This window comes from Polypterus senegalus, chromosome 4 (genome assembly GCF_016835505.1).
Source record: "Polypterus senegalus isolate Bchr_013 chromosome 4, ASM1683550v1, whole genome shotgun sequence".
Taxonomy (NCBI): domain Eukaryota; kingdom Metazoa; phylum Chordata; class Cladistia; order Polypteriformes; family Polypteridae; genus Polypterus; species Polypterus senegalus.
In genome coordinates, this window is record NC_053157.1 from 485,386 (window position 1) to 505,493 (window position 20,108).

At 51.8% G+C, this 20,108-nt stretch overlaps 1 protein-coding gene across 1 annotated transcript in view; it reads right to left on the minus strand.

The window, feature by feature from the left end:
• galnt7 (UDP-N-acetyl-alpha-D-galactosamine: polypeptide N-acetylgalactosaminyltransferase 7) overlaps positions 1-11,580 on the minus strand; it is a 30,380-nt gene extending 18,800 nt beyond the window's left edge. The window contains 2 exon segments of the mRNA XM_039750082.1: positions 3,644-4,098; positions 11,206-11,580. Coding sequence (XP_039606016.1) covers positions 3,644-4,098; positions 11,206-11,328 — 578 coding nt within the window. The 5' untranslated portion in view covers positions 11,329-11,580.
• Between the last annotated feature and the right edge of the window lie 8,528 nt (positions 11,581-20,108).

Sequence of the window (20,108 nt, forward strand, 5' to 3'; positions counted from 1 at the left end):
CCTCCACATTATTCTCCTGCTCTCACTGTTTGTAACGCCGTGTGTTGTGCGGGCACACGTGGCAGGGAGGGCACGATTCTTCAATTTCTACCCATCCTTTACCCATCTGCTGGCTGATTGTCTGCAGGATGGAAACTTGAAGGATCTGCCTGCGGCTTCACGTCGGCATTCGTACCCTGAATACAATAAAGAGCTGATAATTACTGCGGGCAGAGCCTTCTTAAACGGCCGTTGTGCCACCTGTGGGTGTGACGCCATGGCTTCAGGGCTACAGAGAAGGCGGTGCCCTCATGTGCTGGAAACAAAAGGGCAAACACACACTGCAGCCGTTCAGTCAAATTCACCAAAGACGCAGAGCCAAACTGTCACAGGAAACGCGAGTCAAAGCCTTATGGGTGGTCCCGGCCTTCTGCCCACATCACGCCGCCCTCCTCGTGGACATTTGGGGACAGTCGTGAGGGGACCGAGCAGCCGACACCGCGGGTGGGTGTGGATATAAAAACACAAAGAAAGGCTGTCAGTGTGGGAGAAATTTGACGTTTGTGCCCATCCATCTGCAGTCAGCAACTCGTGACAAAGTGACAACCCGCGTTCAGAATGGTGGGGACAATTTATTCAAAAGGAAATGGCAAACAGAAATCCCTCCTTGATTCCTTCGCTGGGCCACTCGGCTCCATCCACTGTGGTTCAGTTCTCCTGGAGAAGTTTCTAGAACTTGAGTGGAGCCCACCTGTGACCATCATTTGGAGTGGCACGCGTGGACCCTGGCAGAGAAGGTCCCTTAACTCACACTGCGTGTCGGGACAAAAACCAAACCAGACTCAAAGACTCAAAAGTTCACAGTGCTGGATGCCCGTCAAGCTCTGTGGGCAGAAGCCCAGGTGGTCAGGGACTAGCAGATGGCATTAAATTTAGCTTTTACATTAAAAGTGGTGGTCTTCATCTTTATTTTTCATTCCAGTTTGCTGTGTCAGGCAGGCGCTGTGTGTCCAGTCAGTGGCCACCCTGGAATGGCACTTTAAAAAGGACAATCAGAAACACGAGGGTGTAAGAGACACAAATGTAACAACTCGAAAGGCTCCTCGACCCCCCTTCCAAATCGGACCCTGTCTCTGGGTGGGCCTGCCATCTTTGCAGAGGGCCGGTCAGTTCAGCTCAGCTAACTTGATCAGGGTCTTATTAGCAGAATCAAGTGGGTACCGGACATGGAAGACAGAAGGGTCACCACTGAGGACCCCCGAACCTGGGGACTCGCTGCATGGGGCTCAACACACACTGCGCTGCTCCTGCCTTGTGCCCGGGGTGGCCATCGCACGACCCACCCTGGATAAGCAGAGGGATGGAAAGAGTCTGACAGCACTTGGTGCCCCCCACCATGAAGACCCTCTACGCCAGGCGTGAAGAAGCCAAAATGAAGGATTAGCAGCTGGCCAGTCATGGACATGCCAAGGGCTCGGAATCTGAAGAGGAGGGCAGCTGGACTGGCCTGGCATCCCCTAACTGCATGCATTAAGGCCACCAGGTGGCACCAACTGTAGGATGCCATTTCTAAAATGGTTGCCCCACCAGAAAGACACATATGAGGTCATTTGGACCTGGAAAACTGGCACACAGCACAGCCACAAAGAACTGAGAATGAAGCCATCCCACCACCAACCGATTCACACAATGCCCATCCAGTTCAGGGCACCAGAACTAAAATGTCCTGTAGTGCCAACCCAGCCTCAGGTCCACAGCCACCAACTTACTGAACACCCAAGACCTGCTCAATGGCACTGAACCCAAGTCTGTCCCAACAGTTGAGGTACAATGCAGGGCACAGCCCTTGACAGGGCACCAGTGCCCAGTCACTCACATGCACAAATGCCCTTCGGGCACAATAACGGCGGTCTTCATCCCACCCCATGCAGACGCGGGCACGGCTTTGTCTGAACTCCACAAAGCAGACACCCAGACTTGGCACTCATCATGGCAGGGGACTTTAATAAGGCAAACCTCGGACAAGTAAAGCCGAACGTCCACCAACAGGTCACGTGTCCAGCTAGGGGAGCCCGAATTCAAGTCCGACCAGAACGGCGGAATAAAAACAAAGCGTCATTCCTGAAGCTCCGGGCACGAGGGAGGTGAAGTGCTGGTCTGCCCAATCAGAAGCCACGCTGCAGGACGCGCTCGATGACGTAGACTGGGACATGTTCCGAACAGATGACATCAACGAGCTGGCGGAAGCGGTAGTTCGCTTTGTCACGGTGAGAGTTCAATCTCGATCCCAACCAGAAACCGCGAGTTGGCAAACGGGGTGCGACGTGCGGTGAAAGTCGGCAAACACCAGTATCGGGCACTTTCAACCGGGCGACATACGGAGCGCGTGGCACGGATGCTGTACCATCACGGAATACAAAGGAAAATCTCACGCGACGGTGAGCGCAGACTCCGCATTTAATGCCCGTTTTGCCAACAAACAATGAGGTCCAGAGGACCTCTAAGGACCCATCGACAAGTGATGCCACGGACCATACGCTAAGACCTTCCGCTCTATGCCAGCTTCCCAGGGTTTTGGTGTCACGGGGGACGTCACGTGTGACAAGCGCAGCGGAGTGAGAGTCAGATGGGAAAGAGGTGGACCAAAAGTCCTAGCAGTGCCCGCGCTTTACCGCCACACTTGACGCGTCTTCTATGTGACACACAGTTCCATCCAACCGGCTGGGAGGAGCCATTTTTGTTGCTCAAAGACCCCCTCGTCTCTTCTGTGTGGCGCCCACCCCCGTCCCCCCGTTTCGCTACAATCTCACGGTGGCGCGACTTCCAGCCAACTTCTACCACCGTGGCGCTGCCATCACGTGAATCAACACTAGATGGCGGTGTTTGTGGCACGCTAGACGAGCAAAGGACCCCTTAAAATGCCCTCCAGGACGACCGGCCCCCCTTGCTATGCATTTCTTTCTGCTGGCAGACACATTTGAGCGGTGGGTGTCAGGCTACGCCGTCGTCCTACGCGGATGACGGCTCGACGCAGAAGTGGAGAACAGCCGAAGGGGACGTGGGGGGCCGGAAACACTGCAACTGTGGACCAGGGCTTGCCGGCCCACCTGCTGGAGTAAACCCTCCGTACGGCGACTGTTCAGCGTACGCGTCACGCATGTTAAACATGATGGCCGCCAGGCAACTGAAACTGTCGATAATTCAACGGCCAACATGTGACTAAAACTAAAGTGCCATTCAGTCGAAGACGAGGACAAAAACGAAACCAAAACCCACCAATGGCGGCTCAGCTGGGCTGTGTCACACCCTGTGGACCGAGACGCTCAGCAGATGTCCCCAAAGATGTACCACCAACTCAGCTCCCGAGGAGCAGCCGTCACCGAGGTGACCTCTCAAGTCCCCCACCTGCCTGCATGCCATGTGGCCCCACGTTCCTTCTACACAATGGCACCATCTGCCAGTCGAGCACACTACAAGTGTTCTGAGGGGGAGGTTGGCTGGCATGGCGGTGGCAGATAACACCCGTGCCAACAAGTAGTTGCTACAGAACAGCAAACCAAATTGAACCCATGCCACCCCTCGGCCAGAAGAATGTGAAATGAAATAAACTCAACGTGAGGGAATGCCAACTCAACAACGGGCATGAAGGCGGAGGGTCACTTACTCATCATGCCGCAGGTCACTGATTGTCCGGTCCAAGGAGATCATGTCGCTCACCACCATGTTGAATCCAAACTCCTTGATGCTGGCTTGGATTGCGTCTTTATACTCGGGGCCCAACACATAGGCCTTGGCACCTTCACCCGGTCCCCCTGGCACGCCCTCCGGCTCGGGTTCCTTTGACTCAAAGTTCCCGAGCTCGCCGGCTTTCAACACGGGGTCTGGGTACTTGTGCTTCTGGACCTTGAACGTGACGTATTGCTTCTGCATGATGTCCCGCTGGTCGACGGGGTCCGCCTTCAGCGGTGGGGCGGCGCGGTTCTTCTCGTCGTTCTTCAGCCGGATGGACTCGAGGTCGACTTCGACACCTTCAACTTGAGGCCACGGAATCACAGGCTTCAGCTTGTCCAGCAGGTTGTCTTTGGCATTGGGCAGGAGGTCATTGGTGTCTCTTCCCTCCTGTAAGGCAGTTAAAGCAGTGGGTTAGAGATGGCAAAGTTGGGCATCAGAGAATGGCGGCACAGACAACTTGGAGAAGCTATGAGTTCAAGTGGTGGACCAGGGCCAGTAGGCCAGATGGGACAAGTCAGGCACCATGGGGTCGCAGTACAAGCCTGGAGAAGACAGTTGGAGTCATGCCCAGGTACAAATTACCAGATCCTGGCATTCAACTGGCAAAGGGTGAGGTGGGGCCACATCATTGGCTCATCACCACCAGCCCAGTGGCCTTGCAGCCTTAAGTCCTGCAGTGGCCTGCAAAGTCCAAGCCAGTCCAGTTCAAGGTGGACTTACACTAGTTGGGCCTCAATAAGTTAGATGGCATCAAGCTAAAATGGGCATCTCATGGTCTGCTAAGTCCCTAAGAACAAGGGCAAGCAAAAATGACGCAACTGCCAGGATGGTGCAGCATACACGGGCACAGAATCGAGGATGCCAGGCCTTCTGCTTAACACCCCAGCACTGAGGGGCAGGACCTTTGGACTTCAAAACCCCCAAATGGCCCACCTGGCACAGACTTCCTCCTGGCTGGTGCTCAGCACCGCTGCCCCCCAGCTCCAGGGTCAAATGCCAATGTGTTCTTCTGCCATTTCAATCTTCCTCCCACATCCCAATTGGATATCATGCGAGTGGGCCCTGCAGTGCCACGTGAGGACGTCTCGTTTTATATCAACGATCTTATTAGGGAGAGAAACATCGAAGTGAAACGTGGCTTAGCTCAGGCGGCGCGGCTGCTTTAATCGGATCAGCGCCTCCGGATTACAGCGTTACTCGTGCGGACCGCCAGGGAAAAAGGGGGCCGGCTTGGCAAACATCTACTCGAGTCGGTCAAAGTGTAAAGATGTCAGTTTGGTAAGCTCAAGTCCTGCGAGTATCTCGCCGTTCTTCTCCAAGGAGATTCTCACGTTCTCGTATTATCCGCGTGTAGACCTCCAAAACTCAACGCGTCTTTCTTTGAGGAATTCTCAGACTTCATTTGAATTACGAACTGTGAGCCGCTCCTAATAGTCAGTGACATCGACAATCCGTGTGACCCGCAAGTAAAAGAATTCTTCTGGTCCGAGACGCTCGTCAGTCAGCCTACACATAAAGCAGGAGACACGTCAGACTCGGCGATCACTGAAGGACTGCGAGCTCATCGATATTCGCCTGCCAGATCATTAATATTCAAGATGGAGAGAATGAGAGGAAACGAGAAGCACATTGTTAAGAAACGCTTCTTGGACTCGGCAGCAGCAGCTTTAAAACTTACAAACCTTCTGAGCAATCAGTCCGTTTACAGCGCCAACGATCAGAGCGAGGATAATAAATAGTAAAGCGAGAGCCGCTGGACCTGAACACACAGCTCAAACATCTTCTAGCGTTGTTACACCATGGAGGACACAAGGAGAACATCTGGGAGAGCGGAGCGCCAATGGAGGAAGACTAAACTAACTGTCCACTAGGAGATATCAAAAGTCAGCTAGCAGAATACAACAACAGTCCGTCTTGAGAGGCCAGCGGCTGCCATTAATCGAAGATCAGAAATAACAACGCAGGGAATCCCAGAGTCGGCGACTGGCCAGACGTCTGCTAAACCAGCAAACTCAAAGGAATGACTTCCAGTGAAACCCGCGAGGCTGTGAATGACATTAGAAATAACAAAGGGTGTCTATGCCTGACTGGGTGGTCCCGTGGCCTCGGACCCCCTGCAGATTTGGTTTCTTTCTTCTGTCCACCCTGGCCATCGGACCACCTTACTCCTTTAATATCATGTTGTCTCATTTGAATGTCTTATTTGGTCTTTGATTTTTCTATTCTTCATCACGTAAAGCACTCTGAGCTACTGTTTGTATGAAAATGTGCGACAGAATTAAATGTTGTTGTTGTATCCCCCCCAACGCTGCGGACCCCCCTGCGCCCCAGTACTCCGTTATAAACAAATTCAGTTCTCTCACCAGGATAGATTTACAGAAAATAATCCCTCAACCGAGACCCTCCACCAACAGGTCAGTATCAGGCATGCTAACCGATGACGTGCTGGACACTCGTCATCAGATCCGGGGGTCTGCCCAGACGGTCTAAAGACGGCTGTAGTTAAACCCCTCGGCTCTTGAATATTTTAGCCTCGTCTCTAACCTGCCTTTCTGCAGACGGCTGTCATTATGCAGCTACACCTGCTGCTCTTGCGACGTTTTAGAACAGAAACGGCACTCGCTAAAGTCGCCAACGCAGACAGAGGCCGTCTGTCTGTCCTCATCCTCTGACACCCGAGGGCCGCATTGATCACAACATTCTTAGTCAATGGGTGGGCCTCTCTGGCAGGGTCTTAGATTGTTTGAATCCCACCTGGCAGGGAGAAACTCCTTTGTGAGTTGTGGTGATCAAATCTCAAAGACCCCCGATATCCGATATGGTGGTCCACAAGGCTCTATCCTGGTCCGCTGCTCTTTTCGATTTACATGCCTCCGTTAGGTCAGATTATCTCAGGGCACAACGTGAGCCGCCAGAGCTCTGCCGACGACCCCCAGCTGTACTTCTCAATGGCACCTGAAGACCCCCGACTCTCTCGATTCACTGGCCCCCAATGTCTGACTTGTATCTCAGAATGGATGAATAGTAACTTAATCTTAGTGATCACCAATAATGGATACAATGAGGCTATCAGAAATAAACTGGATACATCAGGATTAAAAGTCAAGACGGAGGTAAAGAGTTCAGGGTGACTGTTGACTGTGACCTGAATTTTAAATCACATATTCATCAGACCACCAGGACAGCATTTTAAGAAACACAACAGAAGTTTGACCTCTGATATCACTGAGAGATGTTTGTGACGATGCGGGTTCTGCTGCCATTCGCTCCCCGTCACCTCCGTCCTTTTCACTTCCTTCTACCCCTCTGGTCTTCTCCCACCCGACTCGTGCTTCTTGTATACTGCGAGGGGCCATGGCAGCTGTCACAGAGGTGGGTAATGCCCACACCACAGATCGCCCCGTGGCTTTCTCCGACCACTGCGCCCCTCACTAAGCCGCCGCGAGTGCGTGATTATTTATTTAATTTATTTATTTGTGGACCCCGAACACCACAATGCTGAGAATTGAGTTCACGCGTTTGTGTTCGGTCGACTAGATTACTGTGACGCACTCCGCTCAGGACCACCAAAAAAAGACATCAATCGATTACGACGAGTGCAGAATGGAGCTGCTAGAATCCTAACTAGGAAAAGAAAATCGGAGCACATCACCCCAGTCCTGGCGTCACTACACTGGTCACCTGTGTCATTCAGAATGGACTTTCAAATCCTGCTGATGGTTTATAAAGCCTTCAATAATCGGCTCCATCTTATATCTCGGAGTGTCTGACATCTTAGACTCCAAATCGTAACCTCAGATCCTCAAATGAGGGTCTGCTCAGAATTCCAAAAGGTAAACTTAAAAGAAGTGGTGAGGCGGGCAGGGGGGCAGGAGGGTGAGGTTGGCAGGCGGCCTTCTGCTGCTCTGCTCCTCAAATCTGGAATAGCCTGCCAGTAGGAATTCACCAGGCTGATACGGTGGTGCTTTTAATAAACTGCTGAGAACACTTTAGTGTAACATGGCCTTCTGATAACTTCACCTTCATCTAATCCTGATGCTCTGCGTGTTCAGAACTGTTCATGGTGGCTCTTAACTCCGTAGTGACCTCAACTCTCTCTTCTCTTTCTCTTTCCTGCGCCACCTCCACCTGCTCAAAGCATCCTGATGCTCCAGCAATGATGGACTAAAAGCCAGAAGTCTACGTGACCATCACCATCATCATCAAGACCTTCAGTGAGAACCCTAACTACAAAGACGACTGTTCACTGATGTGACGTAGAATGTCCAGAGGGGACTGGGGGTCTCGTGGCCTCGGACCCCCTGCAGATTTTAATTTTTTTTTTCTAGCTGTCTGGAGTTTTTTTTGTTTTTTCTGTCCCCCCCGGCCATCGGACCCCCTTACTCGTATTCGATGTTAATTAATGTTGACTTATTTTAGTTTCTTTCTGTGTCTTTAATTTTTCTTTTCTTCATCATGTAAAGCACTCTGAGCTACTGTGTGTATGAAAATGTGCGACAGAAAGAAATGTTGTTGTTGTTGTCAAGAGTCAGGTGACAAATAGTGACAGGCTGACGCCACAATAACCCAAAGACGTAACTAAAGAATGCACAACAACCTGTCTGGAGCCCTGCAGGGCACCTCACCTCATCTATTAATAACAATCGCTATCCTGGCATGGCCAGCCTCACCCGCTGACCTCCTGGCAGACGCTTTCAACTGGAAATTTCATGGAAGACCCAACTGGAATATCACAGTCTGCACCACCAAACTCCAGAAGAAGCCTCTGGAATGAAATACGGGATTCCGACACCATGGATTGTGTCATCTGTGATGCCAGCGTGGTACAAACAGAGTAGCTGTAGTCATGAACACCACAGAAAAGCACAATACACACCCGGACCCCCTGGACACCTCATGGTCTCTCTTCTGCTGGACGTTGGCCTTCTGCCACCCACTTGCCTCGCCCCTGGAGCTTCATGCTGGCACTTGAATCACCGCACCCTGGGATAAGACCATCTGGGGCTCATCAGCCCGCCTGTCTGCACTTGTGGTGCAACGTTAACCAAAGGTGTGTGGCAACACGAAGGCTGAGATTAAGAACCAGGCAAGTCTGCAGGCATCACCCACCACAATTACAGAGGGCCGCCGATTTCACAACCTGCCACACGGGCGGGCGGGCGGGCAGGCGTGCCTCAAAACAATGGCAGCAAGCAAAAACAAAACCCGCAGTAATGCAGGCAAAAATCCCACAAACCACCAGTGGAGGGCACCTTAAGGCCTAGAGCTGTGGAACTGAAAGGCGCTATATAAAAAGACCACAAACAGTCGGGCAGCACATCTGCCAAAATGAACTGGAGACAGAGAGATGGACAGATATTGTGAAAGGTGCTATATAACAGAGAGAGAGAGACACTGTAAAGGCGCTATATAACAGAGACACTGTAAAGACTCGGTCTCTCTGTGTTATATTGTGCCTCCTTTCTACGTAACAGAAAGAAATGAAAGGCAGAATATAACACATAGGCAGACATGAAAGGCGCTATATAACAGGTAAATTACCCTTGAGAGCCAAACCAAAGGTGGACTTGCAAAGCAGGACACAGCTAAAGAGCACAATGGCGAGTGGGCCGAGCTGCAGGTGCAATCCCACACATGACCAGCGGAAGGCGCCAGGGGCACCATGTGAACTGAAAGGCGCTTTATTTAAAGACCATTGACAGGAGCAGTGAGACAATGAACTGAAAATGTGACCCTCCTTCCTAAACGGTGTGACCTGCTCTGCCAAAACTGCACTCAAGATATGAAAAGTGTGGCAGAAGACACACCCTGGGTGGGATGCCAGTCTCATATGTGAAAGGCATGATAGGCAGGCAGTCAAAACAAAGAAAAAACGAAACACAGCATAAGGGGCAGGTGGGCAGAGCTGCAAGTGCAACTCCACACACCACCAGTAGTGGGCGCCACAAAGCAGCCCCCAAAGCACCAAGTACTGTGGAATGGATGAAAGGCCGGGGACCAAAGTGCCACGCAGGCAGCATGTCTGCCAAAACAAAGGGGGTCAGCATTATTGGATGCCATGAACTGCCCTGTTAAGACTGCACTGGGGATATGAAAGGCGCTATATAAGACATGGACATCCACCAATACACCATCAGAACCTGCTGTTTGAACTGTGCCCAGGGCACAAGTCTGGAGGTCACCCTGGACGGGGTGCCAGCCCAGCATGAATGACAAGAGACGGCTATGCATGGCACTATCCCATAGATACCTACATATGAAAGGCACTATATGACCTGTGAATTGTGGTGCTGTCAGGAGACACGGCCTATTTGTCAACATGCAGCCCAAGCCAGACACCCTGGGTGGGATGGCAGTAGAAAGGAATGACAGACAAACAGACAGAAATGAAAGGCACTATATTGGACAGGCAGAAAGACTGAGAGCCATGGAAGGCACGACACAATCGCTACTGTAGTCAGATAGATCAGAGATTTGACTTCTTCAGTATATAACAGGTAGATGGGCGTGAAAGGCGCTATATTAGGAGCTGGATATGATGACTGGGGGACTTCTCGTTGGACCCAAATCAGGGACCCCTCCTTCAACGAATGGAGATCTTAGGCCGCCTAAGAAGAGCAAAATACGGGAGAAGGCTAACTGGACGATGGACTTCACTTCTCGTTCGCCTGCTCTGAAAGGCGCTATATCACTCACTCTCTCTATTCACCGCACTGACTGCTCAGAGAGGTTCACACTACAAAAGGGGCTGGGGGCGCCATCGCGGCTTCCTCGTATCCTTCACTCTTTGTGGGTCGCGGGTGCCACATCCTGCCACAGCGGGCCCACCCCCGGAATGGGCACACCCGGCACACCCTCTCGATTAACTAAACGTGTGCACGGGAGAGGAACACGGGAGCAGCCCGAGAAAGCAGGCGTGTCAGCTTCGTACCGGTCCTGGGTGGTCTCCACATCGCTCAAACGTTAGCAGCTCGCATTACAGGCGCATATAGCGCCGTTCATAAGAGGCTGACGGCATGTAATGCATTTTGCCCGATGAGGGATTTAGTCTCGCAAGCCTTCGCGTTCCTCGCTCGCCACCTAAAGCCCACCTTTGGACGCCAAGCGTCCAGAGAAGCCGCGAAGAAACCTGGAGAAAGCCGAGGGGATCCGGGAAAGGCCGAGAGGAGCCGAAGCCGAGGGCCTTGTAGCGCTCGCGCAGCCTCTCGTTTTCCAGCTCCGGCTTCCGGGTTGGAAAGCACGGCGTGCCGCCGCCGAACAGCACTAGTAGTGGCCGGTGGGGGTCAGCACGGCGACACTCAACCGCCAAGCCGCACGAGAGAGCGGTGGACGCGGCCCGATTACAGGAGCAGAAGGACGAACGCGAGGCACGGCGTCTCTCCGAGAAAGGGACGCCGGCGACAGGCGCAGATCACCATGACAACGACCCGGACCGAATCAAGCCTCCGCTCGGCGAGGAGACGACGGGCACGCCGCTCGGGGGGCTGCACTTACCATCTTGGCGTAGGGCTTCCCGTCGGAGTCTTTGGGAGCCAGCGATGACCAGAGCACCAGCAGCCCCAGGAAGGTGCCCACGACGAGCAGGCTGCGCAGGAGGAAGCCGATCTTGACCCTCATGGCGAAGGGGCTGCTGTGACGAGCCCTCCGTGTCTGCGTCCTGCCGCCCGCTGCTGCCTCTGCCGCGCTGCCTCGAAACTTTTCCGCCTCCTCCTCCTTTGTCGCCCCCCCGCCGCCTTCTCCTCCTCCTCCTCCTCCTCCGAGTTGACAGAGCCGGGTGCGCCGATCCGATCCGAGCTGTCGCGTCCCCACCAAGCACACAAGGATGTGCTCGCGTCACTCAGGAAGTGCTTGGCTCGGCGTCGCAGGACACTTTATATGAGACCTTCGAAGAGAGGAGTGGCGCTCGATCACGCCCATCGCACTCTGCGTCCGGGGGGATTAGTGAGACGTACGTGTGCTTGAGTGGAGCCCAAGGGAAAGCCGCGGCGCGGTGATATAGCGCCTTTCAGCATGGTGGAAATAAGCTAGGCAGGTGGCGGGGGCGAGGGGGCGTCTGAAATGAAGCGCAGCCGCGATACGGGCGGGACAGTTCAGAAAGTATATAAATAAACCGGCAAAGCAAGAAGGAGGGAGAGACCCCCAAAAGCGGCCGCACCGAGTCGTTGGCTCAGCGGTTAGAGATCTGGCCTCACGTCACTCGGAGATCTCAGTTCAAGTACCTCCGTATGCTGGGGGTCGCCACCCTCGTGCACGGAGCATGCGTAGGCAGGCCCCGCCCTCGAAAAAGATTAGCAATTAATGATAAAAAATGAAGGAGCGAATGGGGGGCGTCCCTACACGACTGCCCATACTGGATTCTTGTGGTTACCGAGAAAGGGGCAATATAAGAGTGGTCGAATGAATAAACTCGTGTATTTTCTGCCGTGAAAGGCGCTATACTGAAGAGCGTTGGAACTTTTACACTCCTAGTGTGCGTTTTTGTTTGTCACGAAAGACGCTACACTAAAGAAAGGCTGAATGAATAAACTCCTGCTGTTTCTGATTCCTGTGAAAGGCGCTATATTTAAGAATGGTCGAGTTACCGAAGTACTGAACGTGGCTCGTGTCGCGGGTGTGCCGGCCTTCCCTCTGCGGGGCTCGCTGAACCTGCGGCGCAGGCGCCATCGAGTATAAGAAGGGCCAGTCCCTTTGTGTCAGGCGCTATACACGCACCCGAATGCCCCTCTTCTTCCTCGTCTTGTTTCATTCGGTCGTTGGCGCAGTCAATGAAGCGCGCAGCCCCTTCTTGACACGTGAACAGCGCGAGCGATCGCGACCTGCAGGTGGTCCGGCAGAGAAGAGCCATTCAATGACAACGTCGCAGTGTCGGGTGGGCAGGGAGACAGAAGGCAGCAGCGTTGGGTCATTAAAGGTGGCTGAACTGGTCAGTCGGGGCGCTGCGCACCTGTGCTGACGTGGACGGACTCGCCTCGCCTCCTGTTCCGGGCACGCCTTCCACAAACAGCCGCGGAGCTGCTGTTCGACCTGCCAATCCGCCGCTGTCAGGTCAGCTCGTGTATGACGCGGGCAAAGCCACGCAGGTGCCACCGCAGTGCCTCCAGTGCAAAGTGCCGCCCCGTCGACCCCTCCCGTCTTTGGCACCTTTGCTTTAATGCGCAGTGTTTGTGGCCGCGTCACCTCCGCTCGCTCGGTATGAGGCTGTTTGGGGGGCTTTGGTTTTGGTCACTCCTGCTCCGACTTTACGAGGTGGACCCTTTCGAGTGGAGATGTCTGCTGTTTCACTGTCACACATTTGTCCCTCGTGTCACCATGGCAGTTCTGGCCAGTGGATGCCTGTTCCAGATCCCAGTCCCCATTCCAGTCAGACTACCGTTGACACTTTTGAGTTCCTTGCAGAGCCACTTGTCACTCCTCCTCCAGTGTGTCACCTGAGGCTCATTCCGCACTTTGACATTCTTGTGTTCTTTCTCAATCCTCCTGCCTTTGTTTCCTTCTCGTTCTGAACATTAAATCAGCTTCAGGCAGGTTCTCCTAAACACCATGTCGGCTCACTTTCACCCTTTTGTAAGAGGGGCCGCATTAGATGTGCCCACCATGCGCCCGCCGTGACCACACCTGCTAAGACCAGAGGACAGTCCAGATGTGGAGGCCATTGTGGTCTGGACGGGTCTCCTTCAGCGCCGGCTGGTCACCACCTTGGTGTCCTGTCTGTGTGGAGTTTGCAAGTTCTCCCCACGTCTGGGGGGCTTTTTCTCCAACAAGCTATTGAGGTGGTCTGAGGCCTCAGCCAGGGTTCAGTCCCGCTGATTATTGTTGGTCGGATTGTGTTCATCGTGTTAGGGTTGTGTCGGAGGCGGGGCCATGGTGACATCACTACACCTGCACCGCCCCCTGCATTTATATGGCAGATGTGCAGAAGGTCCCATCCGAGCGTCGCTGACGGTTGAGGGGTGCAGATCTGTACTGACCGCTAAGAAAGGTGGACAGGAGGAAGAGTGGAGACCAAGTGAACTTCAAAGTCTGGAAATCAGGAGAATCGCAAGTCGTGAAGCTTTGTCCCCCCTCAGATGCAGAATGGCCACCGAGAGGACCGTCATCCTCGTCACCAACTGACCCCCAACGTTGTGACCCTAGAGGCCAAAACCACAGCAACCAGGACCCGTGTCCTCAACAAAAAAGGGAGCCGCCGTCATCAAAACAAAATGGCGTCCAAAGAGACGTTAAACCAAAGGGGCGGAGCTTCCATCAGTGGGACCCTCCCCCCCCCAGCTTGATGAAACAAAGTGGGCGAGGGAGGAACCCCGCGGTGCCTTCAAGGACCAGCTGTCTGCGCGCCATCTCGTTGAAAGTGCCACCAGCCCCCCAGGGGTCTCAGTGCGGCCTTGAGTATGAAAATCTCTGAAACGAAACCAAGAGGACTTATAGAGCTCTGGAAAAGTCCGGAAACAATCCAAGAGAACCCCGAGATTTCTAACGCTGGAGTGGCTGCGTGTCGTCGTGTGGACTTTTGGTTTTCAGGTTTTCTGGAATTGTTTGCTTTGCTTTGCTTTGCCATTTTCGGCCTTCCCTTTACTTTTGTCCTTCTTATTGTTTTATTTTTCTGTAATTTGGGTTCTTCCTCTGCCCTGACCTTCAATCCCGAGGTTTTAAAGGCTTCCTCTCCCTCGAGGGGGTTAAACTTTTAAAGCCAGCGCCCCAGTTTGAGCCTGACAAAGCCTTGAAGCCTGGCTCTTGAGTTGGGGGTGAGGCCCACCTGGCTGCCCCTTCCTGCCCTCCCCTCACCCCTTTCAGCTGCTGGCATCACATGACAGGCAGTCAAGTCAGCTGATTGGCTCAATCCAGACTGGCCTGCCAGGGGGTGGACTGGTATCCCATCCAGGGCTGGGTCCTGCCAATCCTTGGAGTCATGAGTGGCATTTGTCAGGTTGGGCATTGTGGCATACTGGTCACAGCTTTGGACTTCAGACCCCCCTACGGACACTGTGTGACCCTGAGCAGGTCACTTCACTTCACCTCCCTGAGCTCCTGCTGGAAAAACCAAAGAAATGCTGAAAGTCACCTCAGAAAAAGACGTCGGGTGCATGAATGACAAAGTGACAGGCGTGTCACGTGACCTGGCGCCCCTGCAAAGTCCGCTCGCCATCTGCCGGCTCCTCCTCCATGTGTGTTCACAGATAACGGAGGCCGCCATCTTCAAAGGCATGCGGAGACGGCCTCTGCACAGTGCCCATCACTTGGGGGTCTTTATTATATTACATTCATTTATTATGTAGAGGAACAGGAAGGGGGCACACCCAAAATAATGCCAAGGAGCTCAAAAAGCTCAGCACTGGAGGGATTTCAGGTGAGCAGGGGGAGCCACTGGAGGTTATCCACTGGCTCACTTGTGAAGTTTAGGGCGTCCGCTATGTCACTGTCCGTGTCTTTTAATTCCTCTTCACCTCCTCCTTGACTTCCCTCTTACTATTAAGAATCTCTTATGGTCGCCTCTCTCCTTATCTGCTGTTCCTCTCCTGCTGTCTGTCAGCCTCCCTGATATTCTTCTTGATGGTTGTCCTCATGTTCTCATATGCGCTACGATTCACTTTGCAGTCATTCATCTTATTCATCTGTTTTCTTCTTTGCAGCTTCTTTCTTAATCCACTGTGGCGCTTTCTTCATTTCCTGTTAATTCCACTTTTAGGTCTGTCCCTGTCCTGCATTACATTTTTAAACCTGTTCCACTGCTCCTCGACTGTCTCCACACTTAGAGTGAAAGGCACTATATAATAGATAGATAGAGTGAAAGGCACTATATAATAGATAGATAGATAGAGTGAAAGGCACTATATGATAGATAGATAGATAGATAGATAGATAGAGTGAAAGGTGCTATATGATAGATAAATAGATAGATAGATTGATAGATAGATAGAGTGAAAGGCGCTATATAATGATAGATAGATAGATAGATAGAGTGAAAGGCGCTATATAATGATAGATAGATAGATAGATAGAGTGAAAGGCACTATATAATAGATAGATAGATAGAGTGAAAGGTGCTATATAATAGATAGATAGAGTGAAAGGTGCTATATGATTGATAGATAGATAGATAGATAGATAGATAGATAGATAGAGTGAAAGGCGCTATATAATGATAGATACTTTATTAATCCCAAGGGGACATTCCCACACTCCAGCAGCAGCATACTGATAAGAACAATATCAAATTAAAGAGTGAGAACAATGCAGGTGTAACAGACAGACCATAACTTTGTGTAATGTTAACGTTTACCCCCCCGAGTCTCATGGCGTGGGGTCTCCTCAGTCAGTCTGTCTGTCGCTGAAGCTGCTCCTCTGTCTGGAGATGATCCTGTTCAGTGGATTCTCCATGATTGGCAGGTGCCAGCTCAGTGCCCGTCGCTCTGCCACGGATGTCAGCTTTTCACAGCTTCTCCCAGTTTATCCTCCTTCGATTTTGTCACATCTGCTCAAAGTTCAACTTCACAATTTTAGCCTTTGTATCCTGACCCTCACAAAACACAGAGAATTGTATGACATTCTGGTCACGTGACCCTCGTGGTCCAATCACCTCGACACCCTCCATTCTATCCTGATTATCATAGAATATTAAATCCAGTCAGGCTTTGCCCCGTGTTGGTGCTTTAACCCTTAAACTGCCACATACTTGGGGGTGTCAATGTACCCCTGGATGCCAAATATTTTTTTTGCTGCACATTTTAAGTAATCGTCATAATTCACAAAGAAAAAGTGAAATGTTAACAGGACGTGTACGTTTTTTCATGCAAAGAGCATCCCAGTTACCACAGCACTGATCATTTTACACCCTGCTAATGAACTCAGAAAATGATTTAATAAGCTACTGATCAGTCTCGTATGACATGTAGAAGGTGCAAGTGACGCCATTGATGAAATTCAGTAAATCACCGGCCAACTGCACCCGAATGGGCCGCACGCAAACACAGAGGCCAACGCTGACACTGGCAGGCCAGTCTAGAGCAGCGGCTGAGTCCCAGGGACAATGAGGCTGCAGGGGGCTCAACGAATGGGCGGCGCGGGCTGATCAGCTCCGGCGTGCTGGTAGGTTGCTCTGTGAAGCCGGGTCCAGTGATTTAAGGGTTAACATGCTGTGCTGATTCGTCTAAAGGCTCCTCCATCTGCCAGGTTACCCCAGTGAATATTCGGGTAGTTAAAGCCCCCCATGACTATAATAGCCCCCCTGTAAACTTGCCTTTCTGATATCACTGAAGAGATGTGTGTTGAAGGTACTGTCTGCATTGGGTGGTCTCTAACACACCCCTAACATAAGACCCCTTTCCAGGCGAAGCCAGACGTCCTCACTAAGATGGGCTCATCGTCCAACTGAAGAGGACTTGCGTTTCAATTCTGTTCTGTCTGTCTGTCTGTCTGTCTGTCTGTCTGTCTGTCTGTCTGTCTGTCCTAACTTTGTGGACCCCTCCATGTTACACTCACCGCCCTCTTTGTTCTTTAGCCAGGTCTCCATTATTCCTATAATATCAGAATTCCGCTCCTCTACATGCGACTCCACCTCACTTCCCTTATTTTTTGATTCTTCTAGCATTACGTCAAATTACTTTTAATGTGTTACTCCGTCTACATTTCAATGTTGGGTTACAGTTTACATCACTATGCCTTTTTATTTCTACAATACAATTGATTTATAAATAACCCCAAATCACACGAGGAGTGACGTGGTGGGCTTTAACAGGCCCTGCCTCTCGACAGCCCCCCAAAGCCTCGACTCTCTAAGAAGACCCTAGTAGGGAAAAATGGAAGAAACCTCCGGAAAGGCAATTCAGCGAGAGACCCCCTTCCAGGTGGGCTGGGTGTGCAGCGAGTGTCAAATAGTTGGAAACTTGTGAAGGGTGAACTTCACACAAACATTAGGAAGTTTTTCTTTACACAAAGAATGAGAGACACTCGGAATAACGAGAGCCCAAGTAGTGTGGTGGGCAGTAAGACGTTAGGGACTTCAAAACTCGACGCGATGGTAATAAGTGGACAGGACGGAGGAGCTCGTCCAGAGTGCTCTGATAAAGGGGGTCAATACGAGACCATACACACCCTCAATACAGCATGAAAAATGAAAATGTTAGAAGTACGGAGCAGAATTGAACAGAAGATGACATCCCATAATAGGAGTCCTGGAGACCATCACGCCGCCTCCCCCTATCTGCCATTCCACAGCTGAGTCAGTGCTGGGCCAGCCAATCCGATGACAGGACCCCTCTACCTGACGATTCCTGTGACCCTCCATCAGAGATGACTTTACCTTTGGCAGGCAGGTGGGCAGTGGCACCAAGTGGCACATTTGGGTACCGAGAAGAGAAACAGAGCAGGTGAGGAGGGTCAGAAACAAATTCATGTTTTAGTGCTAATGACAGTCTGTGCAGATGATCAGCAGCTCTAGTCAGGGTGACCTAAACTGAAGTCGTGAGTCTTTGAAAGCTCTTATAGTGGCAGGCAGACCACCGCACAGTTTAGGGGGCTCCTGTAACTAAAAGCTTGACCTCCTACTGTCATTTTATTAATCCTTGAGATCTTAATGTGCGCTCAGGTTTGTAAGTCATGATAAGTTCAGTAAGCCGGAGCTCCGCCATTTAAGACTTTATGTGTTAAAATCTGCCCTAAACCTAACTGGGCGCCAGTGTAACGACGTGAGGACTGGAGTGATGTCTTCGTATTTTCTTCTTCTTGTAATAATCCTGGCAGATTAACTGGAGGCTGGAGAACATCCAGTGAACGCCGCATTGCAGTCGTCAATCCTACTGGAGATAAAAACAGGAATTAAAAATCTCACAATCCTGTTTATTTTACAAAGCGTCTTAATTTCCCAACATTTTTAAGATGGAAGAAACCTGATTTGGCCAACTTAGTGACGTGAGCTTCAAATGAGCTGCTGGAGTCGAAGAGAACTCGGAGATTGTGGTCTGATTCAGTCGGTCTGAAAAGTGATGACAGAATATCGTTGTGATCCGCGTCACTCCCTCCAACAATGAAGATCTCGTCGTCCTCCTCCATCCACTCCTTTACTTCACGAAGACAACATCGGAGAGACTTCATTTGATCTGAAAGAGGAGCAGAAGTGGGTGTCCTCTCTGTACGAGCGATGTGTCCTAATGGGAGACGCCTGTAAAGTGGAACAGTAAAGGGGTGCGAGTGCTGAGCCCGTCGGGACACCATATTGAACCTCAGCCTGTTGGCACATCTCTCTACGTATTGGGATCGGTTTGATGACTAAGAACACCGCTTGGTGGCCCTCCATGTGCAGATCTAAACCTGGCCGCTCCGAAACTCCTTGCGCCCCCCAATCCTCGACCAGCCTACTCATACACCTCCCCAGGTGCCCCTCCAGTTCAGGTGTAACCCATCACGGTGGCACAGGTCCCATCTGTTCCAAAAGGAGTCCTAATGCCCCAGAAACCGATGCCCCCCTGTGGTATCGCGGGTCCGAGGCCCAGTTTTAAATCCGTAAAGCCGTGTTGCTCTCCGTGGGCGCGATTGCACAACCGCGGGGAGATAATGAGGTAGTTGGACGAGTCGCCCCCTACACGTGCGGGTGACATTATTCTCGATTGCTTCATTGGCTTCCTGCGGCGTGTGATGAAGGCGCTGCGCCCACGGAGATGTGAGAGTGTGTATATACGGGTCGGCACAAAAGGAGAAGAGAGGAATAAAAGACAAGGAGAAAAGAAGGAAAGATAGGTTCAAGGACATGAAAGCAGGGGGATCAGACCACCTGGACGGAGGTGACAGCACGAGCTGGGGACCCGAGAAGGAGCGTTGGCTGTGGCACTCTAGGGGTTTAGTCTGCCCAACTGAACATCCGGGTGGAGTGTGGCGAGCAAGGCAGGTGCCCTCCTTAGGCTTCCGAGGTGCGACCACCTGAGCGTGAAGGAAGAAGGGAGGAGAGCCAACCTCGGAGGGTCTGGCCGTGATGCCCGTAGGCAGCCAAGATGGGGGTCTCCACCGGCTACGGGACCAATGGGCGAGCCCAGAGAATGACAAGGAGGTGGGCTGCGATCAGGAGGACTTAGTCTGCATTTCAACCTCGGATTATTTATTGATTTTGATTTCCACTTTTCATTGGATTTCCAGGGATTTATTTATGTCCTTCTTTGAGGACTCCGCACAGCTGACACTTTTCTTGGTTTTACTTTTGTTTCGACTTTTCTGTTAATAAAAGCACTTGAGCATTTTTTCTTTCCACCATCATCTGGCATCATCAGAGAATTGTCCTCATTAGTCAGCTCATCTCGGTCATAACTATCGGCAGTGTTGGTTCAGCAGACCCCCATGTGGGAAGAGGGGGTCTGTAGGGGACCGCATTGTCACACCCTTCTACCCTGCACCAAGATTTGAGCCACGCATCA